At 39.0% G+C, this 19,595-nt stretch overlaps 3 protein-coding genes and 1 pseudogene across 3 annotated transcripts; 1 reads left to right on the forward strand and 3 right to left on the reverse strand.

Annotated features, from left to right (window-relative positions):
- The first annotated feature begins 581 nt into the window (after positions 1–581).
- On the forward strand, positions 582–5,139 carry LOC113348826 (non-canonical poly(A) RNA polymerase PAPD7). The gene is made up of 12 exons (XM_026592705.1): positions 582–1,159; positions 1,251–1,307; positions 1,610–1,705; positions 1,825–1,895; positions 2,141–2,183; positions 2,354–2,434; positions 2,541–2,600; positions 2,700–2,768; positions 3,773–3,870; positions 3,987–4,035; positions 4,134–4,178; positions 4,286–5,139. The coding sequence occupies exons 1-12, from the start codon at positions 677–679 to the stop codon at positions 4,808–4,810; spliced, it is 1,677 nt and encodes a 558-aa protein (XP_026448490.1). The 5' UTR covers positions 582–676; the 3' UTR covers positions 4,811–5,139.
- A 316-nt stretch (positions 5,140–5,455) lies between these two features.
- On the reverse strand, positions 5,456–6,432 carry LOC113348827 (CASP-like protein 1C2). The gene is made up of 3 exons (XM_026592706.1): positions 6,224–6,432; positions 5,970–6,075; positions 5,456–5,856 (listed from the first exon to the last, which is right to left on the reverse strand). Exons 1-3 carry the CDS (start codon positions 6,376–6,378, stop codon positions 5,791–5,793), a joined length of 327 nt encoding a protein of 108 aa, XP_026448491.1. The 5' UTR covers positions 6,379–6,432; the 3' UTR covers positions 5,456–5,790.
- Positions 6,433–7,131: 699 nt separating this feature from the next.
- LOC113348828 (DNA-directed RNA polymerase II subunit RPB2-like) lies at positions 7,132–14,541 on the reverse strand. Its single transcript, XM_026592707.1, has 25 exons — positions 14,296–14,541; positions 13,977–14,198; positions 13,590–13,880; positions 13,299–13,496; positions 12,767–12,831; positions 12,586–12,672; positions 12,171–12,291; positions 12,039–12,083; positions 11,812–11,949; positions 11,645–11,717; positions 11,390–11,466; positions 11,191–11,298; positions 10,981–11,097; positions 10,634–10,789; positions 10,448–10,552; positions 10,184–10,309; positions 10,015–10,092; positions 9,812–9,907; positions 9,605–9,720; positions 9,376–9,445; positions 9,239–9,292; positions 9,005–9,151; positions 8,610–8,909; positions 7,808–8,230; positions 7,132–7,694 (listed from the first exon to the last, which is right to left on the reverse strand). The coding sequence occupies exons 1-25, from the start codon at positions 14,539–14,541 to the stop codon at positions 7,575–7,577; spliced, it is 3,579 nt and encodes a 1,192-aa protein (XP_026448492.1). The 3' UTR covers positions 7,132–7,574.
- A 900-nt stretch (positions 14,542–15,441) lies between these two features.
- On the reverse strand, positions 15,442–19,394 carry LOC113351769 (annotated as a pseudogene).
- Positions 19,395–19,595: the final 201 nt, after the last annotated feature.

Consider the following 19,595-nt stretch of genomic DNA (forward strand, 5'->3'; position numbering starts at 1 on the left):
TTGGAATTAAAAGAAAACTAGACATAAAATCAGATTCTACGGTTGGAATTAAAAAGAACCTGGACGTAAAAAGAGCTTCTACAGTTGGAACTAATTCAAACCTGGACGTAAAACTACATGCAAATAAAATTCTAAGGTTGGAATTAATCCAAACTTGGACGTAAAATCACTTCTACGGTTGAAAATAATTCAAACCTGGACGTAAAATCACTTCTACGGTTGGAATTAAAAGAAATCTGGACGTAAAATGAGCTTTTACGGTTGGAACTAATCCAAACCTGGACGTAAAACTGCATGCGAATAAAATTCTACGGTTGGAATTAATCCAAACATGGACGTAAAATCACTTATACGGTTTTTAAGTTTTTATTTTAGTTAAAGGGTAATCTAGACATTTTATATATATGTTAGGATATCCCATAACCATGTTTTTGGACATTAAAAATTCAAGTAAAACCCCTCTACTGGAGTGGGACGCTCCGATAATAGCCTTCTTAAAAAAATGCGTCGAGGCGCAATGGCCCTTGATTTTCAATTTCATAACTAGTCCAGAGTATCTACCCTAACCTATCTATATTGAAATTAACTAGGCGCCACACTAAGATTCACCGAGTCGGCGTTCGTGGGTGTGCGCCTCTCTAGCAGATAACTCTTCGTTTCTCTCACTGAAACTTCAATGGCGGCCCCCAGTTTCATATACGAAACCCTAGGTCACCTCTCATCGTCATCGACCATAACTTCATCCTCTTCACTTGAAACCGAACAACCCGAATCTTATACTGTATTTAAGAATCAAGTTACTTCCTCTGCTACTACTAATCAATCTCCTTCAGCAACTGCCATGGATTACTTCTCTCTTGATGTTAATCTAGATGAAGAAGGTAATGATAATAATGTTTTTCCAATCTCTAGTACAAAACCAAGGGATAATATATCTCCTAGTATTGTTCCTGCTACTCCTGTTCAATCATTGAACCCTTCATTAGAACGTGGTTGGTTTCGTTCTAATAGTCGGTTTAAAAGTCCTATGGTTCAGCTTCATAAAGAGATACTTGATTTCTGTGATTTTCTGTCACCTACTGATGAAGAAGCTGCAGCAAGAACTAGAGCTGTTGATGGTGTTTTTGATGTTATCAAGTACATATGGCCTCTCTGTAAAGTATGTTTAATTTACTTTGTTCACTTAATATCTGTTCCTTGTAACTACTGTTTTAGGTTTTTGTTAATTTGTAGATTTTTTTTTGTTGTAGGTCGAAGTGTTTGGATCATTCAAGACAGGCTTATATCTTCCTACCAGCGACATAGACGTGAGTATTGTCAATCTTTATGGATGATCCAATTTGATTGCTGTATTATCTTCTGAACCAATATTTCTAGAGATTTGTTTGTGAGGTTGGATTCAGCTGAACAATGTTCAGTTGTCACATATATTTATAAGAGTGATACTTGAACACTCACCGATTCTGCAGAATTAGTTGTTAGACAAAGATTCTAGAACAGCTAGTGTTCGAGTATCACCCTTATTATGATACTGTAAGGAGTTAAGGTGGTAAAATATATTTTAGTAATGCCTACTAATGTACTTGCAAATGCGTGGTATTATTTGTAGGTTGTAATTTTGGATTCGAAAGTTAGAACACCACAAATGGGTTTGCATGCTCTTTCTAAAGCATTATCTCAGAGAGGCATTGCCAAAAAGATACAGGTAACCATGTTCTGCTGACAACTTCTTCTCGGATTTTCCTATATGAAATTTGTTATTTCTCGTGATATAAAGAAGTTGTGGTTATCTTAGATTATTCTGTCTGTTAAAATTTTTACCAGGTAATCGCAAAGGCGCGTGTTCCAATCATAAAGTTTATTGAAAGGCAGAGTGGTGTTAATTTTGATATTAGGTTTGGGATTTCTTCTTTGTTGTATTGTTGTTTAAGTTTCACATTCTGGAATGCAATCAATTAGAAAGACCACTTTGTTGCATCTTATTTGTATGCACAGTTTTAGATTCTGCTTCTGAGAAGCCTTTGAACTTCACTCGAATATTGAATCTTCTGTTAACGGATGTGCATTTTTTTCCCTTCAATGTCGATGATCACAATTTATATCTCTATTCTGATATCTTAATATCTTATTCGTGCCACAGTTTTGATGTAGAGAATGGACCAAAAGCGGCGGAGTTTATTAAGGTATTGGAAGAGTTGTCTCTCCCTAGTGTTATACCACGCATTTGCAAGTACATTAGTCAGCAACTCCCTTCAATGTGTATGCTTTTCCGTTGGTGGTCAAAGAATAGTTGCCTATTTCTTTACACTTGTAGCAGTATGCTCATTCTCTTATTACAACTGTTTGTTTCCAGGATGCCATAACTAAGATGCCTCCTTTACGTCCGCTGTGTTTGATATTGAAGATTTTTCTTCAACAGAGAGAACTTAATGAGGTATCTTAATTTTATTTACTTCATGAATAGTTAGGTACATCTTTAAATGTCTTATACTATTTTCTGCTGCCAATATGCTTAAAATATCTACTGGATTATTTTTCAGGTATACTCTGGTGGAATCGGTTCATACACCCTTCTTTCAATGTTGATAGCGCATTTGCAGGTAAAGTAACAACTTACTTTCCCTTTCTTTTTCTCAATCTCGTGGCATACTTATTTTGTATATTGTTTCCTTTTCAATAATAAGTTGTTTCTTTGTCAGTTGCATTGGAAAGGACAGCATGTACAAGACCGTCGAGCTTCGCCAGAACATAATCTGGGAATCCTATTGGTACGTGTTTCTGTAGCAGACGTCTTTTGATGTCCAAGACCATTATAATTTTTTGGTAAACAATAATTGTTAAATGTGGGAATGAAAACATGTACTCGTTCATGATTGCATTAAGAGAGATTGCACTGTTGGACTCAAAAATTGTGCTATACGTTTTCAAGTTACAACTTGTGATTTCCTGAGAATGAACACTGGATCACGATGATTGCTTGCATCTTTCAGATGATATATAAGTCAGGCTTGAAATGATTTAGAAATCAGTCCCACAGTTTGAAACTGTAGCCTTTAGTTCTCCATCATCTTACCTGTTTGGAGGGATGAATTCGAGATTGTACCTGTTGTACTAACACGCAGAGCGTGTCCATTTGGAACGATCTGCGTTGGTTTTTCGGTGCTTCACTTTCTTCGTCTGGCTTGGGTTGCTCGATACATCTGAGGGGATTGTTGTTGGATGGACTACGTGTTGGCGTATGAGTGGTGTTCGGTTCACGTGGGCTCCCTGCTATATGTGATGCACCACTTGCTAGTGTTCCTCAGTCCCATCCTAGGTGTTTTGTGAGAAAACATGGTATTGTCCCTGTGTTGGCTTACTTTACGAGATGGCATCTGTGGTTCTCCGGATCACTCCCCACTCCTGCGTGTTGGCTAGACTATTTGTAGGCATATGAGTGGTGTAGGCTCACATGTGTTTGTGGAGTCTCTGCTCCGTGTGGCAAACCACTGGCCTGTGATCCTTCTTTGTCCCTTCCATGTGCTTTCCTCAGAAAATACACATGGTTTTTCTGTTGCTCACCTAACGAGACGATATAAGATGTTGTTCCACACATCAGCAAAGTAGTTTTTGTTACTCGTTACTGTCTTAAACCTTGTTGTTGATTGTTGGAGTCTTATTCATGAGGCTAGTATAGCTGTAAGTAAGCTGCACAAATTGTTGCGTTGTCAATTTTATATATTTGAGCTGTGCAACTTTAGCTCATCATCTGTGTGTTACTTTCCGAGAATAGGTCAACTTTTTTGATATTTATGGGCGTAAGTTGAACATCTACGACGTTGGGGTATCTTGCGAAAATTCAGGAACATTTTTCTTGAAGACCAATAGAGGGTATTGTAACTATGAACTTTCCTTGCAAAGATTTGTTATAGTAACTTCGATTGATGATGCCATCGTACAAAGCAATGAGAAGAAGACTGATTTTCTTTTGTTTCGTTCATGCACAGGTTCTTGAACGAAGATCGTCCCTATCTTTTATCCGTGCAGGATCCACAGGTTAGATCCTGCCATGTTGGTGCTTGATTGCATCTGTATTCCGTGAACTATTTTCCTGGCTTCAGATTATTGATTTTGGTATTGATATTTGTAAATAGGCCCCAGAAAACGACATAGGGAGGAACTCTTTCAATTTTTCCCAGGTTTGAGAACGCACACTCATTTACGTTCTATTCCTCGATTTACTTTCTCAATTTTTACAATGATATCTCCCCCATCAATAACAAATCACCTGTCTTTCTAATGACAGATAAGATCGGCATTTGGAATGGCCTTCTCCATGTTAACTAGTTCAAAATCCATATTGGCGCTGGGTCCTAACAGGAGCATTCTTGGAACCATTATTAGACCTGATCCATTACTAGTAGAGCGAAAAGGTGGGTCCAATGGAGATATCACCTTCAGTAGCTTGCTCCGTGGCGCAGGGGAACCAGTACAGTCTGAGTTCCAGTCTGGGCAAGACATCTCTTGTAACTGGCAACAGATTAATGATGAAGAACCACTACCAAGAGGCAGTGGAACTCCCGTAAATGTTAGTGGAGGTTCTTCTTCACGGAAGAGAAAGGCATTAAGAGAGAAGAAACAGAAGGTAAGTGGAAATGGGGAGGCAGTGAATATCCATCATGAAGAAAATGGAACAAAGAAAACCAAGGCGTCAAAAAAGAAGAAACAGTGGAAAGAATTCCAAGGAAGTGGTGATGCGCATGTTGATACCTATAATGACGAGTATTATCCTACTAATAGTAATACTCCGTGGAGCTGGTCCCAGGGGTGATGGCACTAGAACAATTTCCAGCTAATACTTCTTAACATGTCTTAACTTAAAGCACATGATGCAGATAGAGCTGTTGTAGATTCAGCTGAAATCACCCCCAAGTTGATAGGTGGTTACAATGAGCTTGCATTCGGGGTTGGCATATTTGGTATACCCATCTTGGATGGCATTTTTGATGAGAATGAGATTACAAGAGTGTGTAATAGTTATCATGTTTACAACCCGTTACATCTTTTGAACAACATTTTGTACGGCTTTACTTATAGCACTGAACTTATGCATTTGCATGGGAATATTCAAGATCTCTGTTCGACTGGGTGGTTCAAAGCAGGAGCCGGATTCAATTCTACTAAAAACTACTCGCAAATATTAGAGAGAATGTCTAAAAATTCTGAGAAAAAGTACAAGGTAGAAATGATGTTGTGCAACGACAAATAACCTGGTTTCGAAAATGTGGAAAGCTTGGCAAGTTTTAATACAGAGGCCGCGGGAGGACATAACTCTCAGGTTTAAACAAAATCACTTTTATATTAAGAAGACAATACGTGCAGATGACCATGACACTTCAGATGTTTGCATGGCAAGAAAAAAAAAGGCAATTTCATAATTGTCCATAGTGGTTATAAATCAACAATGAGGCAGAAGTTTGTCCCAAAACAGTGATTCTGTTATATTGCTTAATAAAAGTATTTTCTGGTAGATGTAATATTTCTTGATCTTAAAGTAAATTCCGTAATACATAAACTGAATTTCTGCCAGTAATTTCTGTCTTTTCAATGTTGAGATGTGTGTAACCAACCATACAAACCTACTAATTTACTGCTGAAAACTGTATAATATGGGAAAGAGAGACTGAGAATCGAGCTAAGTCTTCGAAACAAGGAGAGGATTGATTGAATGGGATAGAAGCAATAGTAAGTAAATTATCACACCGATGAAACCAGCTATCAGAGCTCCAGTTACATGGTCACAAAATTCAGTTACTTGGCCGCATATCGGAAGCCAACCTGCATGCGAGTTCCCTTTCTTTCCCACTTATGCGATTGCTAGTGCCGCAGAAACACAAGAAGTAAGTAGCATTGTAACAATATGTCAAAACAAAAGTTAAAAGCTAATCATAGAAACCAACAACATTATTAAGCAGTGGTTTTGATATTACCATATCCAAAGCCAAAATCACGCGGCCAATCGAATGTCCACTAGAAGGAATAAATAGAACCAAGAGACTGTATATGCATCCAATCGCGTTTCCAATAAAGAAAAACCTACAACAGTACCAGTAAAGTCAGTATACAACACAAGTTTCATTAGAACTCCTCAAAGTTATCGTGTTATTTAACTTATTTTTTGTAGTTGAAAGAATCCGTCGCTAAGAAAAGCTACTTTCATTTCGCAGTAGAATATTAAACTTACTTGAACGACGGAGTATTACTATATTTTGCCTCAAAAGAAATGTTCAGAACTGTGGCTTTTTCATGACTAGTCGCCATTACAATAGCTGCACAAAGGGTGCTACCAAAAGCTAAAAACCTTAACAGAAGATGAAAGAGCTTATTTGCTTTCGCCATGGATCCAACTGACGATTGAATGAATGAATGACGAGGTGGTAAGGTACATGAAAGTCTTACGCAAATTTAATATAAGGTTTCAAGGGATGGGGGGAGGAGTGGTAGGTAAATGAGGTGTAGTGAGTTAGGCAGGCAGATGGGGACGGTACACTAGTTTTGTACTTGCAAGTTAAAATTTCTCAACTGTCACCACTGCCCATGACCTGCATTGGTTTCTAGTCCACATTTTTAACTACAAATATCAAGTTGTATGTTTATGAATCTCTTTGAAAGCTGTGCAGTTCCTTCAAATGGGTACAAGCAGGTCATCCCTTTCGAGAAAGGGAGATGGGGGCAGTTGGGATGTCTATTCTACTTGTAGGAACTTTCGACATCACTAAATAATTTAGGTTTATTTTTTCTACAAAGCTTTCGATTGTTTAGTTCCTTCAATTGAGTTTTGATTCGATGACATAAGAAAGGGTCATTTGAGCTTGACATGAAAGAAAAATCATTTCAAGCAAGGCTGGAGTGCTGGATTCACTGGGATGCGTCATCTAGTATGTCCTGGGAAATTGGAAAGGCATTCTCCTCCCCTAAAAAATACTAACATTTATCCTTCTGCAAAAGAAAAAAAGTGATACCGAAATTATAAAGCTGTTGTAGCGAAGCAACGAGTCCGACATGGACTGTTGTACAAGAAAATGTAGCAATGAAGAACCCTGTTACATCACAAGCAAAATCCGGGATGAGTAACAAATAAATACACAGCGATGAGGCAAGAGTTGAACAGTAACCAACTAGAAAGGTCAAACAGTGCATCAAGAAATCACTTGGTTCTTAGATTTCAAGAAATCACAGGAACATATATAACAGACCCACCCTCCTGTGGATGTCAATAGTTGAGAAACCAGACGTGCAAGCTTCGGATGTTTCAGTAAGAAGACAATAATTTACTAGTATTACATTTAAAAGAAAAAAGAATAAAATTCCACTCGACTTCACTTCGGTGCTCTACTCTGGTCGAACTACTTTTACTGGATAAAGGACTCATATTTTTTTACATTTTTTGGTCAGAGGACGATGATGTCTGTATCACAATAACACCAATCTTTAGCAAAACTTTAATCAGATGCGGCAATCAGAAAATAGGAGGGTGCTTCATTAAAAAATGTGAGGGAAAAAGTTTATATAGCTCTGCCATTGCAACCATTTATTTAGGCTCCTTTCTTCTTTGTATCTTTTGCTTGTTTCACTTCCTTTGTGAGCATTCTTGGAGCAATAGCCATGGACATGAGTTCTTGGAAGAGCAGTTTGCATGCATAGGGTATGTAAACCTGCCATGTTCAAACAAGAAGATGTTTAAAATGTGGCAATACTCGTCAAATGGTGATTAGCAGCTAGTTAAGATTTGTTGCCCATAAGATGGGAGAGATAGTGAACTTCCTACCTGAACAATGTCGGTCTTATTCTTGCAACCTCTGCACTCAAAGGAATTCTTTTTAAGATTAGCAATTGCTATCAATCCACAATGCTCGCAGACATGAACCCTGTAGGCATCACTCTGGTCAAACAAACGTTCTTTCAGGAAGTGTGCAGCACCATGTGCAATCATACAATCCCGCTCCATCTCCCCAAATCGAAGACCTCCGTCACGGGATCGACCTTCAGCTGGCTGCCTTGTGAGGATCTGAACAGGTCCCCTTCCACGTGAATGAATCTTATCATCCACCATATGCTTTAATCTCTGATAGTAAGTGGGACCCAAAAATATCATGGCAGTCAGCTTCCTCCCTGTATGCCCATTGTACATATTCTCGAACCCTCGCATCTGATATCCACATTTATGAAGGGCTTTGCTTATATTGTCCACCTGCGGGGAACCCAAAACATAAATGAGAGTTCTTAATCTTGCTGCAATCTAATTCAGAGATTGATGGATCTCAAAACCAGAGTTCCATCAATAATTGCAACATAATTGAGCTAGAAATAAACATCATGACTATCAGTAATGACTTGAAAGATATACACCCCGAAACTTGGAAACTCCTACTGTCTGAGAGCTAAAAAGATGTCAAAACTGGCAATTGGCAACTAATGATGACATACCCTACACACTACAGCTATCAAGTCGGCTGTCGCTAAAGTTGTCTGGCTATAAAAACCCCAGCTATGAAACCAGAATTATTTCTTTCCTAGAGGCAATTAAATCGAATCGGCATACACAAAAGATCTTGGACACATATACTTACCGTTACATCAGTAAAGGGAGTAGCATCTCCCTCCTTCCCCACATGAGCTGCAACCTTTCCCATAATACACTCAATAAGCTGACCAATTGTCATTCGAGAAGGAATAGCATGTGGGTTCACAATGATGTCAGGGGTGATGCCTTCAACTGTCCATGGCATGTCTTCTTGTGTGTATGTCATGCCGACAGTTCCTTTCTGACCATGCCTACTACTAAACTTGTCTCCAATCTGAGGTATCCGAACAGATCTCATTCTTACTTTCACAAACCTCAAACCATCAGCATTAGTTGTCAATACGACCTACAAATAGCACCCAAACATCAGCTAGCTTGATATGTATACAAACGTTCGAATCAATTTTCAATAGATTTACTATACATGACACAGTAACATACCTGATCCACCATCCCACTTTCACTGTGCCTCATGCTGGTACTGTGGTCACGACGTGTGTAACGGGAAGCTTGTCCTTGTTGAGCATCATCCTGTGCGATGGGAGTGGTCTTTCCAATAATGACATCTTCACCTGAGACCCTTGTACCCTGAATCAGAAAAGGAAGGCTTTTATTCAAATCATCAAAATTGGATTTCATCGCGAAGATATGAAGCAATAGTTTTGATATACTAACAGGAGGTGCAAGGCCATCATCATCCAGTTTGTCATAAGAGCCATGTCTCATTCCCTGTTACATGAACCAAAGTTGGACGGTCGATTAGATTTCTTAGTTTTTATGGACTTAGGGGAGTTCAGCAAAAGAACACACACCATAGTATTCTCCCTGTTTGGGCGCCCAAAATCCTCTTTGATAAGGGTCCCCATCTTTTTCTCCTCATCTCTGTGGCGGAACAAACATTGTCAATGAAGAGTAGAAACTGAGTATAACCAATTCCAGTAATGATAAAATACATGTACTTTGTACTAAGTGATAGTAATATCTCTTAAGCAACTATGCTACAAATGACATGAAGCAGGTACTTCATAAAAAATGGTTTACCTGTATGAACGGAAGAACAACGAACGGAAGAAACCCCGATCTATTGATGATTGATTCATGATAACAGAATCTTCTTGATTATACCCAGAATAACAGGCAATTGCAACGATAGCGTTCTTTTACAGAACCAATGAAATAAAAGATGACCATTAGAAACATTTCCAAGGCATGCAAAGAGAAGGAAGAAAAATAAATACAAAGACTTACAATGCCAGCTGGGAGCTGTCTGAAGTGCAAGTGCTCCATTGCACGAGTGGTAACTAGGGGCTTTTGTGGGTAGTAGAGAACATATGCCAATGTATCCTAAACCAAGAAAAGAGTTCCTCTTGGTTATCATATTAACAAGGATGCATAAGACAAAAAAAAACAAAAAAACTTGTTACCGAAGGAAAAATAAAAAGATAGCTCACCATCCGCAACTGATAGTTGGTTACATATATTCCCATCGCTTGCTTGCCCATGGCAGATTGATATGTATTACGTGGAGACTGGCAATAAATTGTCAGTAAATAATATGAAAGAAAAGAGTACTTATTGATCATTTACACTGAAATGGACGCAGTGGCACAGGAGATTTACCTGGTTGTGATCTGGAAATGGGATAATAGAAGCACAAACACCCAACATAAGCGACGGGTGAATTTCACAATGGGTGTAAGTTTCAGAATACGCCTCTTCTGGATTATGTCTTGCAGATACAAGATCCTGCAACAAGCAGTCGGCGGTTATTGACAATGCAAATGAATTCCAAAGACCATGGAATGAACACTATCAAGTCCTAAGAAAGTTTGTGGAAAACCACAATAGGAAAGAAACGGCGTTTAACAAGATTTAACTACTCACATTGATTGTCATGGAAATCATAGTGGTCTCTTCCTCCTCTGTGTCGACATACTCTATGTATCCTTTAGCGACAAGATCATGCCAGCCATCCTCCTCAGTTGATTCCTAGAAACACAAAGATATCAGCTTCATGGATACTTTAAAAATAGTAGCCCGAGAAAGCAAAAAGATATTTACTGCCCATACCCTTTGCTGCAATGCTCGAATATCTCTTTTCTTTATCAACAGCCTCTGCTTCTCCACAATAAACAGTGGACGACTGCAGCGCCCATAATCTGTATAAAGTCGCAGTTCTTTCAAACGAACTTCTCGAATAACTCCAACTTCCGTATTGACATCAACCTAAAAAAGTATGCAACAGTCAATCCTCATCTCCAACAAAAACAAGTTATCTAAACCCGTAAACAGACATTTCGGTTGTTTAGCCGCTTCTACGAAATGTAATAAATAAGTGGGAAGATAATTTACAATTACTTTTCAAGGAATTAAGATATTTAAATTAGATAAACCGAGAGAGACGAATAAAAACTGACCCGTCTCCTCAGCCGTCTTAGAGTCTTCACCAAAGGCTCTGGATTACGATGGATACCAACCCAGCAACCATTCACAAAAATCTTAGTTGATTGAGGAATGACTGCAGGGGAAATTTCCTGCATATAGAGAAAAGGGACATCAACTGATGAGCATAGTGCAGAGAAACTTAATTACAACTCAGCACTAGGAGCTTGGTTCTTCTGAAGTACCTCAAAATTTTCCATACCGAACTCCTCCAAAAATTCCAAAATTGGATTTGCCGCAGAACCTACTGTTATGTAAACCATGAGCGCAAGATTCTTTACCAGTCCACAGGCCTATCAAAATATCCCAAATGAGTTGGATTAAAAGATTTACTTAAGAAAACGAATATATCCACAAGTTCATCATTTTGAGTTGTATGATTACCTGTCCTTCTGGTGTCTCAGCTGGACACATTATTCCCCATTGTGAATTATGCAGCTGCCTGGGTTTTGCCAGTTTCCCTGATGTGGTCGACAACATACAATAGAAAAATATTTAGTGAAGAAAGTTATAGAATAGAAATTACAACACAGTGACACTTCCCTTATAGACATTATGCTAGGCTAGACGTTTACAACACCTTCGCACATTTCGTTTCATATCTGTGTGTTGCAGAGTTTTGATATATAAGGAGGTTACCTTCACGCCCTATTGGCGAGTTCAACCTCCGCAAATGGGAGAGAGTTGATGCATACGTTAGGCGATTGAGCACCTGCATAATAAAAATAACAGATTAAATTTTAATCAAGCAAGATGCACCTGCTGCATGAGAAAGGTTGGGACTGCAACAAAATTAGTATTCTCACCTGCGAAACACCAGCTCTGGTACCAGCTGCATTTGCTTGCCCCCAGTTCCCGGTAGCAAGGGAGTATTTAAGACCAGTCGTAATTGTTTTAGCTCTTATCGCAAATTGCAAATTAACATCTTTTCCGTTATCAACACACTGTCCCAGGCAGAGATAACATAAGCAAAGACCAACGAAACAGCATAAAATAAGGAATTGGAACTCAGCAATGCCCATGTAAAGAGAACCTTCTGAACGTAGCCTCTGACATCCCTTGTCAACTTCCTGAAGAGCTGCACTCCAAAAAACAATCATGATTAATCAATTGGACATATAATTCTAATTTCTAAACCCTATTAAGGATTTTGCAAATCACAAACCATTCGGAACAGGCCTCCAAGTAAAGGACCAGCAAGGTCCAGCCTCTTGTTTCCGTAATGATCCCTGTCATCCTCAGGCCTTCGACCGAGAGCACATAGCAACAGTCGATGAATGATATATCTAGGAGACCAGCAGAAAAACTTTCAGAGACGTTTCTGAATGTATATAATAAAGGAAGAATACACATGAAACAACTCCCTGAACCAGAGACCAAGTTTCAGTAAATATCTGTCAACTCCTTACTGTACATACTTTTAATTCTTCAACAGTCTGAGTTTTGATACAAGTAGTTGCAGGAAGAGTGCTAATTATATTCACTATGTACCCACAGACCCATTCTTGATATAGCCTTATTACTAGATTCAATACAATAAGTAAATGCTTGATGACCGAGTGGATGCCAACAGAACATACCCAAAATAGTAAGCTTTCCTAGTTTCACAATATTCCCCAACGCCAACATGAGGAAGCATTTCTTTCTGGAGTATCTCTTTTGCGTACCTGGAAAACCAAGTTATCCAAGGAAATGTGTGAGCCTATATAAATCCAATCAGATACAGCAGTAACCAAGTGTGGTATTGTAAATGAGACATACTTGATCCTCTTTTCCCTTGTCACACCCACAGTGGATCCTCTTTTACCAATGTAATCTAGTGCAACCTACAGTAGGTAGAAACAGACAACCTCATCAGTTAGCACCTCCATTACCATCAGAAAAAAGGAATCACTGCGTGTGCTGTAAGGCAACCTCATGTAGAGAAAGATAAATAAACTCTATGAGGTGGTTCAAAATGCAACAACAATATTCATCGACTTAGAAATTCACCCAACATCAACATGGAAGTTCTATACACCTAGAAGGCTAAAATTTAACAATAAAATCACGTGCATCTGAAAGTATGATTCTAAAGAAGTTAAACCCCAACACTTAGGTGGATGAGATAACAATAACTTATAGTAGCCTCTCCAAATCAAGGTGTATGTCGTTGATACCTCACTTAACCTACTTAATAAGAAATTCCACTGACTAGGTGGAGGAAAGACTATGCAACCGTTGAACATCAAGGAAAAGGAAAAGAAAAAGGAAAAGAGTAGCACCCTAAGTTACAAAAGCGCTAACTGTATACCTGTTGGTTTTGAATCACAAATGCTTCTTCTAAAGAGGGCCGAAGCAGCTCCATCATCTGATTATCAGAGAAGTCATAGCAAATGTGCTCCAAGATATCCTTGTCAGCGACGAAACCTAGAGCCCGAAACACAATAATAATTGGTATTTCTGTGCGAATATATGGAAGTGTAGCTCGAATGTACTGTCCCGAAGAACCCTGAAATAGCATATAAAACACAGATCAACATTATCAACTAGAGCTGGAGGTTTCTCTTTCACTAATAAGATAAAAACATCCACAATCAGTTACCCCTTTCGCACTGGCCCGAGAAAGCATTCGTACAAACATGCCACTTGGTGGTCTATTTTGAGACTCTGCCATGGACCGAACTTCAGCGACGTAGGCGTACTTGTTAGGCTGCCTCTTCTTGAATACATACACATGATTGGTGCTCATCTTCTCCTGAGCAATTAAAACCTTCTCACTTCCATTGATAATGAAGTACCCACCTTGATCGTAAGGACACTCTCCTAACTCTGTTAAATCTTTCTCCGAATTTTGATACAATGTACAATAACTCGACCGGAGCATAATTGGTACCTAAAAGTGAAAATGAGATCACAAGTACCATTCAGCATTACGATAATACATCTTATTAAACTCAAATTAACCAACAAACAACCATACAAAAAATACCTTTCCAATAAAAACTTTAGTAAAATCCTGTGTTTCAGTAACTTCTTCACAATCATGACCTTTCTTTATGATTCTCTTAGAGACATCCACATACAATGGTGCGGAGTATGTTAAGTTCCTCAACCGTGCTGCTCTAGGAAACAAAGTAGCTGTCTCTCCATCAGATTCAGTCATCATAGGTTTACTCAGATAAATCTGACCAAAACTGATCTTGTACACTGTCTGCAACAACACGATTTCAACAATTTTAAAACCTAAATACACAAATCAAAATTTCTACGGTTTTCGTAACAAATGGGAAGGGAAGTAAAATAAAAACCTCAACGAAATCGGACTGCCTCCCAGGATTATGCTGAGATTCGGGACGAATCTCTATGTCAGCAGACTCATCGACTATTTCCTGCATAGTGTTTTGGATAAACTCGTCGAAGGAGTCCAGCTGCTGCCTCACTAGACCCTTCTCTTCAAAATAAGCACTGATAACCGGCCAGGCATCCTCCTGTGTAATCTCTTCTTCTTCATCTTCTTCCATTGGAGCAGGATCATATTCATCTCCGCCATACATTTCTAATATCACAGTAAATCACCCCTTCTGTTTTCAAATTCAAACGTTCTCGCTAATCAAAACCTTAATTTGTAATTTATTAGTTTTACTAGAAGTAGTAGTTAGTGTGAAAATTCAATTCAACTTGTTAGGTCTGGTTTGAATTTTTGTTCGTTTTAGGAGTGGAGATTTCTTCTTCTTACTAGGGAGGAGAAGAAGAAAAGAGGAAGAGATGAAGAAACAAACGAAGAGAAGGGGGACTGTGAAGGTATTTTGTAAGGCGGGATGGCGGTGTCTGATAAAACCCTCGATATGGATAGTTGCTTCTACTACCCATTGGAGTATGACAAGGCGATAAAGTGTGTTACGATTTGCTCTCCTTGTGCTTCTGACTAGGGTTATCTGGGGCTCCGATTTGCTTAAGGCTAAGGGTCATTTGGCAAATTGGCCAGAAAAAATACTGTTCCACCATTGTGGTTTGCAATGCTCTGTGGGTAATTAGATCAATGGGCCAGAAAAATATAGTACATATTTCTGTTTCAGAAAAAATGATATTATCAGGTTTTTTCCATTTTTGCCTATTTTTAGGCCAAATGAAAAAAAAATAAAAATATCACTTTTCTTGAAACTGATAGAGTATATGATAAAAAAAAATTAGTTGTGCCATCTTGAGCTAATTAATTTTACTCAAAGGCTATATAACGGTTTTGCCATATATATGAACTATGAAGATGCAGTTAATACATTTTACACGTGGACGTAAAGAAAATATTGTTGGTATAGGTTTTTAGTGTGTTTACTGAAACCGAAAAATATCATGAGTTTGTATTAATAATTTACAGATTTCAAACTTCAAAGCCGGTGAAGAATAATTTCGCAACTTCTGATCTTTATGGTTATACTGTCATTCCAACAAGGCTGTCACTGAGGGACACTGATGAACAGAACCAGAACGACGAAATGATGTGAATTCGTTTCCTCTATTTCACGCAGATGATTGCCAGGAGAAGATGATGTTGGCAACTGCATCCCACAATTGATTAGGATGATCCTCTCAAGAACGCTTTGAATCACAGTAAACTGCAGAACCAAAGAGAACAAGTCAAAGACAGTAAACTATAGGTACGTTTTTTATTTTATTTTGATCTTAAACGTTTCAGTTATGATGTTTACTTAAGAACACTTCCTTCAGTAGCAATCTCTAGAATGACGCACAGTTAAGAGCATAAAAAGGACTGGTGTCAGGGATTCACGGTACTAAAATATCAACAGGCAAGAAGGGAAAGAGAGGTTATACTGTCCATCAACAATTCAATTGCAACCTATATACTCAATCCTCCAAACACCAATATATGTGGCTAACTAATGCATCAAACAGAAGCAGCAAGGACTAGACTATGAGCCATGACTTGATCCTCCATCAGTACCACTTATATATTAGCTCCACAAAAAGATCATTAAGTGGAAAACGGATTTTGTCTCATGCCAATATTCTTCATTCAAGCTCAACAGATGTTAAAAAAATAACAACATGGAGCTCATGGCATCAAATTAGACAACAGTATTTAAATAGAATACATTCATATTTCAGTATTTAGTAAGTCCAGAAAAAAGAACCCTTGAGATGCTTGAATCATTAAATTCATACCTTCCTCTGTGAATTATCAAAGTGACACTGACAATTTAACAGTGGTTAGTCGATGCTGTGCCAGTGTATGAAGAAGATCGGACATCCAAATCATGCCCGCTTACTCAAAAGCCATGCTTTTGTATCTTGATATATGCCAGTGTATGGAGAGGTTCGGTACATTCCAAAATGAAAAAAAAAAACAAATCATGCCCGACACTTAGACAAAAGCCATGAATCTGGCTCGCCATACATGGCATTTAATGTACTTTCCTGTCGAGTTGGCTTGCTCACTTTTAAGAAATCAGAAGCTTTAAATGACCTTGGTGCAAACTCAACTGGCCATTTTGGGTCGATCACAGTAATCTCATGCATGTACTCCTTCGTGGCCTCCCACGGGATCTCCTTCTTGGTCTGTAAAAGCACTTGATAAATTACCCAATCTGGTTGTAGGAGGAAAAGAGCACTACTTCGATGAATATAAACCTGTTGGTTTTCAAGTATGGTTCTATAACACCCCTTCTGTGGATCCTTTTTAGCTGCCTGAAAGAAGAATCCTGCAGCAATTGCTCTCCTTATCTTTGTGGAATCCTTTCCAACAGACACGATACCCAAATTATATCTGTCTAAAATAGTGATTAGCTGTTTTCGAACATCCTGTACCCTCCTCAAAGATCTGGGCTGAACAAAATTTTTGCAGCACCATGCTGCTGAGAAATTATTAGCCTCCCATGCCTCATAAACAGCAAGCAGAGTGAGATGATCTCCCCCGGGGTGTACAAACGTTGCCCTTTTCTGATCTGCTTCTTCTTGTTTATTACTCGGCCTGTAAAAGATGTTTCCCGTCTCAATCATTGATATGATAGTTAAAATCTCATCACTGCATCCAAGGTAGACACCTGCAAGCAGCATTTTTGAGACAGGAGGTTCCAGTGGAAATTCAGCCATTTTACTACCCAATTTGGTAAGAAGACCCTCTTCATTTAGAGCTCCTAGACTATAAAGTTGTTCCATGGCAGATATTAGAGCTTGGGGTGAAGGAGGATCCATGAAATCAAAAGAGAGTAGATCATTTATTCCCATCGCTTTCATTTGAAGCGCTGTAGAAGCAAGGTTTGTCCTCTGGATTTCTGGAATGGTAGTAGGTGACATCTCATTATAAGCAATCTCAGTATAAAGGCGGTAACATATTCCTGGTCCAGTACGACCAGCTCGCGCAGTTCGCTGCTTGGCTGATGCCTGGGATATATGAGTGACTGCCAGTGTATCTAGTCCTTGTTTCGGCTTATACAAATTCTTCTTTGCAAACCCAGGGTCGATGACATAGAAAATACCATCGATAGTCAAGGATGCCTCTGTAATATTTGTAGCCACCACCACCTTCCTCTTTCCTTGAGGAGCAGGATCAAATATCCTTGATAGCATTCACAAGGAAGAGCACTATAAGCTGGCAAAATTATTAATTTGGCTACACTTTCTTCAAGCTCTTTCATTCTATCGTTAAGAGTCTGACAAGCAGCATCAATTTCTTCTTTACCAGTTAAAAACAGAAGGATGTCACCTTTAGGTTCGGTCAAGTGAATCTGCATGACTTTAGTTAGTGCAGCAGCAACATAATTACTTTCTGGTGATTTCTCGTATATGACCTTAACTTCATGCTCTCTCCCAGGAATAGTGAGGATCTGACAGTTACAGAAATATTCCGAAAACTTTTGTGCATCTAAGGTTGCAGATGTGACAATCAACCGAAAGCCAGGTCTCCGCTTTGTGAGTTGCTTGAGTAATCCGGAAAGCACATCTGTGTGGATTGTCCTCTCATGAGCTTCATCAAGCATGATTACAGAGTATCGGGAAAGATTTTCATCTACCATAATCTCCCTAAGAAGCATACCGTCAGTCATATACTTGATTACAGTATCTGGTCCAGTGTGATCCTCAAATCGAACAGCATAGCCTACTTCTTCACCCAAGAGACACCCTAATTCTTGGGCAACTCTCTTCGTTTGTGTCATTTGTGTCGTCTTTCCCGAACCTGTTTCTCCAACCACAACTATCACCTGGTTATCATGCACTGCCTGAATCAATTCATTCTTAAATCTGTACACCGGAAGGCTCTGCCTCTGCTCCTGTATGGAGAGTTTTGATCTTCCTCCAAAAGCTAAGGCTTTGCTATAAGCCATTTTTTCCCATTCAGGCAGGTCATAAGCCGCCAACCCAACTCCCCTCAGTTCCTGCGCGAGATGCCTGTCACTTCTTTTTGCCACTGAGTCTTCCTGCGGCCGATTCGGATCTCTTGGCATTGCATCAAGAATTACTTGCAGCAGCTGTCCCAATACTTTTCTACGCTCCTCCATGGGAAGAGACTGCAAGCATGGTGCACGACTTGAAGCCCCTTCAGGATTGGTAGATATCTTAATAGTAGGCGACATCTTTACAGTGTATGGAGTCTGCGCTTTCAGTAACGCAGGATCATCTTCATTCAGCTCAGTTTCAAGCTCTTCTATGGCACCGTTTCCATCTTCATCATACATAGCACAATCCCTAGCATGTAAATCTCCTGAAGAACTTAACAATCTCGTTTCAAACATGTCAGGCGATCGCATTCTCTTTAATGAGCGAACGACATGATCTTCTTTTACACCTTCAGTCCCTACAAATCTACTGTTATTAGTAGCAGTAGTGGCACCAGTACCACCACAATTTGAGTACTTACGATTTACACTAAACCCTGACTCATGAGCCATAGTCTTTTTAAGTGGAATACGTTTTCTCTTTACAACAAAATTTGATTTTAACGAGGGAATTGAACGAGTAATTTTTAAGAAATTTCTAACAGCGTAATCAGGCATATCAACACCAATATTTTTCAATTTTATATCAAATTCATGAACTGTAAATGAAACTCAGTTACTGATTCTGCCAACACTTTGTTATTTAACCGATTAGTTTCAAGTTCAGTACATATATACCTTTGAAACCAGGCAGATGCTTCAAACATTCGTTTACGCATCCCATCGCCATCCCATTGACTGATTGCAAAGTCGCAGAGTCAGGATATGTCGAGAAAAATTGAATAGAAGGTTACCAAAACCTAGGGTTTAAGGGGGGGAAAAGACGAAACCTTTTGTTTTTGTTTTTTTTTTTCTTGATACGGACAACGCGCGAATCGAATCTCTAACATATAACTTGAGATTTCTGACCGTTATTGGGTTCCATAGTTTCCGGTTTAGTTTTTCATTGCGCGGAATTTACCGGTTTTCTGGAGGCTAGGCCCTAGCTAGCTTTTTCTAGTCTTGTTTTGCTAGTTGTTCGTCGAGCAACTGATTAGGCAACTCCGGTACCGTTACCCGCTTGCTTTCAAGTGGATTTTTTTTTTCTTTTGGCTCCATCGTGTGGATTTATCGTACGAAGGGGATGCAAAATTTGTTGCAAATGCCTCTACCGGTCC

The sequence above is a fragment of the Papaver somniferum genome, chromosome 2, assembly GCF_003573695.1.
Source record: "Papaver somniferum cultivar HN1 chromosome 2, ASM357369v1, whole genome shotgun sequence".
NCBI classification, from domain to species: Eukaryota; Viridiplantae; Streptophyta; class Magnoliopsida; order Ranunculales; family Papaveraceae; genus Papaver; species Papaver somniferum.

Bases quoted from the DNA above. Each gene is read 5' to 3' on its own strand.
- LOC113348828 (XM_026592707.1), bottom strand. From the start codon at position 14,541: ATGTATGGCGGAGATGAATATGATCCTGCTCCAATGGAAGAAGATGAA. The intron at 9,446-9,604 runs GTAAACCATTTT...GTTCCGCCACAG, and splicing joins TTGTTCTTCCGTTCATACAG to AGATGAGGAGAAAAAGATGG. The intron at 9,152-9,238 runs GTTAGTATATCA...TTTCTGATTCAG, and splicing joins ATGATGGCCTTGCACCTCCT to GGTACAAGGGTCTCAGGTGA.
- LOC113348827 (XM_026592706.1), bottom strand. From the start codon at position 6,378: ATGGCGAAAGCAAATAAGCTCTTTCATCTTCTGTTAAGGTTTTTAGCT. The intron at 6,076-6,223 runs GTAAGTTTAATA...GTACTGTTGTAG, and splicing joins AGTAATACTCCGTCGTTCAA to GTTTTTCTTTATTGGAAACG. The intron at 5,857-5,969 runs GTAATATCAAAA...CTGCGGCACTAG, and splicing joins TGATTTTGGCTTTGGATATG to CAATCGCATAAGTGGGAAAG.
- LOC113348826 (XM_026592705.1), top strand. From the start codon at position 677: ATGGCGGCCCCCAGTTTCATATACGAAACCCTAGGTCACCTCTCATCG. The intron at 1,706-1,824 runs GTAACCATGTTC...AATTTTTACCAG, and splicing joins GCATTGCCAAAAAGATACAG to GTAATCGCAAAGGCGCGTGT. The intron at 2,184-2,353 runs GTATTGGAAGAG...GTTTGTTTCCAG, and splicing joins AAGCGGCGGAGTTTATTAAG to GATGCCATAACTAAGATGCC.